Consider the following 4,235-nt stretch of genomic DNA (forward strand, 5'->3'; position numbering starts at 1 on the left):
AAACACGTAATTTTGCGGTAACCTAAAGCCCGCGTAATTTTATTTTATTTTGACATGTACATTAGATTCTTATGTTCAAACTCAACTCACATCTAAGCTAAATTGGTCACAAACATCTCAAACTTACAAGTAGTCCCAACCGACCCGAACGTGCGCAAACCAAATGAAAAAGCGAAAAATGTGCTTCATTTTAAGTAGCACTAGAAAGCCACACAAAACCAAGAAAAGAAGAAGAAGAGAGGAAATCAAGGGGCGGGTGTTTTACAGCAAGCCTAATTAATACTCCCACAGGAGAGGTTGGTAGCCGAGGGGGTCGAGACAATCGTACGCCGTCCAGCAGTGATCGGACGGCGCGAAGTCCACCACGTCCTCCACCCACAGCGGCGCCAGCTCGTCGAACACCATCTCCACCTGCGCGGCCGTGAGCTGCTGCTCGCTTCCCTGGCTCGGCTGGAACGGCTCCGGCTCATGCTCCGGCTCGTCCCGCGCGGCCGGCTGGTCGCTTGGCGCCGGCGCATTGCCGCACGCGGAGGCCGGCGCCGCGGTGGGGGAGGTTGAGGTTGAGGCGGAGCAGCACTGGTGGTCGTGGTCGTGCATGAGGGCGGCGCGCGCGGCGGCGGCCTGGACGTCGCACGGGGCGAGGGAGGCCGGGCGGGGCAGCGCGGGCGCGAGGTCCGGGAAGTTGAGCACGGCGCGGGCGCCCTTGATGCTGAGCGCGGCGGCGTCGTGGGCGCGCGCGGCCATCTCCGGGCACGGGAAGGTGCCGAGCCAGATGCGGGACTTCTTGCGCGGCTCCCTGATCTCCGACACCCACTTGCCCCACGCCCGCATCCGCACGCCGCGGTACGACGACGACGCCGCCGCCGCCGCCGGGGCCGCCTCCTCCTCCTCCTCGCCCGCCGCCGCCGCGCGCTTCCGCTTGTTGCCGCCGTCCTGCCGCTTCTTGGCGTCGGCCCTGGGCGAGCACGAGGACGTGGAGTAGGAGGAAGCGTAGGACGTGGACGAGGACTCGGAGCTCTGCTCGCTCGCCGCCATGCGCGCGCAGAGAGCACCACGTACCCCCGCGCGCCCGTATGAGATGACACGCGCTCGCTCGTGGTAATGGGAGGACCGTGCAGGGAGCAGGACTCGAGTTACTACGAGCGAGGAGGGAGATGTAGAGAGGGAAGAGGGAGGGTGGCGCTGTATATGTAGAGGAGAGGAGAGTGGAGGCAACGTGGCGTGGGATAGGAACCCATGAACGACAGCTGACTCCGCCATGATCAATAATTAGGGTCGTATGGTCTCTCTCTCAGAGACGGACCGGCATTGCCCGGAGCTGCCTGCATGCCTCCCTCTCCTGGCTACACCTAGATATTCAATTCCTCCCAGCGATTTACTTAGCTCCCTCAACTTTCACAATGCAGCACGCCTCTTCAAAACTACTCCCTCCATTCTAAATTACTCATCGTGGTTTTAGTTCAAAATTACTCGTCGTGGTTTTAGTTTAAATTTAAACTAAAACCACGACGAGTAATTTGAAACGGAGGGAGTAGTACTATAGTATACTCCATATGATGTTTTAGAAATAAATAAAACGTCTATAGCACAGTAGAACTAGAAATGATCATTTCTCACTCGATGTTTTTTCTAAGGGCAATAGTAGGATAAAACCCCACTGTAATTTTTATACATTAGTTAAAGAGTGGATTATATTTGTACCACATGTTTCACGTTTGTGACGAGAACTATCCCATTTAGTAGTTTTTTCATATATTTTTACCCAATGTAAGCAAAATTGTGCCACAAATTATCCCATTTATTTAGTTATTTTCCATTTCAGTGTTGACTGTGCATGCCATGTTGGCTGGTTTATTTTACTGTTTGGTTCTGTCTGGTTTGCTCTCAGTTCGGCTGGGGATGAGTCTTAGCTGTCTGCGGGGGAGATTTCGGGTTCGAACTCCAATTTTTCACTCATATTTCTTGCTCCCCAATTGACAGGTGGGACCCATCCCTTGACAAATCAAGAGCAAATCAAAAAACAGTAAAAAAATCAGCCAAAATGGCATGTACAATCAACATTGAAAGAGAAAAAAATAGGATAATTTGTCGCACCAGTTTGCTTAAATTGGGCAAATATGTGAAAACGTGTTAAATAGAGGAGTTGATGTCACAAACGTGAAACTAAGAGGTAAAAAAAATAGAATTCACTCTTAATTAAAAGAATTTAAACAATATCATAAGGAAGAAAAAGAAAGGAAGATTACAAATTAAAGCTTACAAAAGGAGTCGAACCTGAAGACAAAAACAACTTCATGTCTCCTCTTAATCCTAAATTTCAGCAGGGTGAGCTCTTGATGGTAAATTTATTTCCATCTCATTAAACTGAGCGCCTCAATTGAATATCTTAGTATTACTTTTGGAAATCCAGATGGCCCAGGAAGCAAGTACAATAATTTCCATAAAGAAAGGCACCCTTGACTTTTCCTCTAGATCTGGCCTCAAGGGCAACAGATTTATGTTTCTAGGAGTACAAACAAAGTTCCAAGAATCTTCAGCAAAGGGCCGGCTCCAAAAAAGTTACGCATTCGACATTGATAACCATCTGATCAAGATCTTGTCGTGTCTTTTGTACTTCTATATATCTCATCTTAAGATGGTGAGCGGTGAACTTAGAGATAGTTGTTGCTCAGACCCTAATAATAAATAGTAAAATTCTTGGGTAAAACCTCATGTGCCTAAAAAATGTGATGCATCAATCCATTTCAACGCAGCCCCGAGCATGGCGTTGCAGCCGGGAGGGAATAAGAGGGTTTATTGTTTGGGTTGGGGGGGGGGGGGGGGGGGGAGGGTTAGAAGGATGGCCGGGGCAGCGATAGCACATTGGTGGGTGGCGGTTCAGGCTAAGGCAGGGCAGTGAGGCAAGCGTAGCTACCGACCGGGGGGGGGGGGGGGGGGGGGGTTGTTAGACCGGTGTAGGTTAACACCGTGACGAAGAAACTGCTCTGTGCGGGGGGTGATGATCTAACAGTCCGGAAATTTGAGTGAATTGAGTGACACTAAAAGAATTCTAGTGGCCCGAGGAATAAGCGGGCCCAGAGTAAAACCAATAAGAAATAGGCAGCCTTTCATACGGATTGATTGGTCAAATTTTATGAACTTAAGATATTGTGAAAATATTTTCACAATCAATCTAATGGTATTATTTATCGCGCAAACAAAAATATAATGATATTACTTCGCGTATACATTTGTGAGCTTTGACTGCACAGTATTCTGGAATGACATGCATTTCTGAATCAGTGTGTACAACTCCCTCTGTACCCTAATAAGAAAAAGGGTTTTCCTCCGCTTTATATTATAAAGCACACCACCACTACATCGATCCAAGTACAGAAGAGGAACAAACTAACAGAAAACGGCAAAGATACAAGATGCCAAAAGAGCCGCTAACAAACATCCAATGCCCAAGCGTTGGCTTGAGCATCGAGGCTCTCGGCGAATAGGATCATGCAGACGACGCGACAAGGACAAGGGAGCAGCCCGCCGCTAGAGGAAGACCGTGCTCCATCACCTCCATTAGGCCAACCAAAATTGGACCCCCATCCGTCTCTGCCCCCGAACGTCGTCGACAAGCAGAGCCACTCACCCCGAGTGGAAGGATAGGAACAGCAGGCTGCCGAGGAGAGAGCGAGAACACAGCTACCTCACCGAGCAAGCGACACCCCAGACTTCGACACAGCCGTCGGCAAGGAACACATCCACCGCAAGCAGCCAAGCGGGAGCCCACTGACATCCGGTAGTCCACCGCCATCGCCACACCTCCGACCACCACACCACAGTTCCAAGGTGGCGCCTTCAAGAAGAAACACGACGCCCGAGCACCGTCGCCACCCAATCTGGAGATTTGGGGTTTTCACCCGGAACATGGAGGAAGAGGGCAGTGTCAGATCTCGATGCCGCCTTCAGGAAGAAGAGTGACGCCCGAGGCGCCGCCAGCATCGTGGTCACAGAGATGGCCAAGGGTTTCCCCCAATCCAGAGCCACCGCCCCCCCCAACCCCACCCAGCAACCAGATCTGGCGAGCCAGAGGCCGTCGGTGGCGTGGGTTGGCGAGGCAAGAAGGCGCGCGAGGGGGGACCACTGTAACACCGTCGATGCGACTATATCTCCCACATGTCGAGGCACGACTTAGAGGCATAATCGCATTGAAGGCATATGTCGCAAGTTAGGCAATCTTCACAACATCCCATGTA

The 4,235-nt window shown here is 50.9% G+C and overlaps 1 protein-coding gene across 1 annotated transcript; it reads right to left on the reverse strand.

The window, feature by feature from the left end:
• LOC123058091 (ethylene-responsive transcription factor TINY-like) lies at positions 1-1,206 on the reverse strand. The gene has a single exon (XM_044480914.1). It carries the CDS (start codon positions 1,033-1,035, stop codon positions 277-279), a length of 759 nt encoding a protein of 252 aa, XP_044336849.1. The 5' UTR covers positions 1,036-1,206; the 3' UTR covers positions 1-276.
• Positions 1,207-4,235: the final 3,029 nt, after the last annotated feature.

This window comes from Triticum aestivum, chromosome 3A, assembly GCF_018294505.1.
Source record: "Triticum aestivum cultivar Chinese Spring chromosome 3A, IWGSC CS RefSeq v2.1, whole genome shotgun sequence".
NCBI classification, from domain to species: domain Eukaryota; kingdom Viridiplantae; phylum Streptophyta; class Magnoliopsida; order Poales; family Poaceae; genus Triticum; species Triticum aestivum.

Bases quoted from the DNA above. Each gene is read 5' to 3' on its own strand.
- LOC123058091 (XM_044480914.1), bottom strand. From the start codon at position 1,035: ATGGCGGCGAGCGAGCAGAGCTCCGAGTCCTCGTCCACGTCCTACGCT.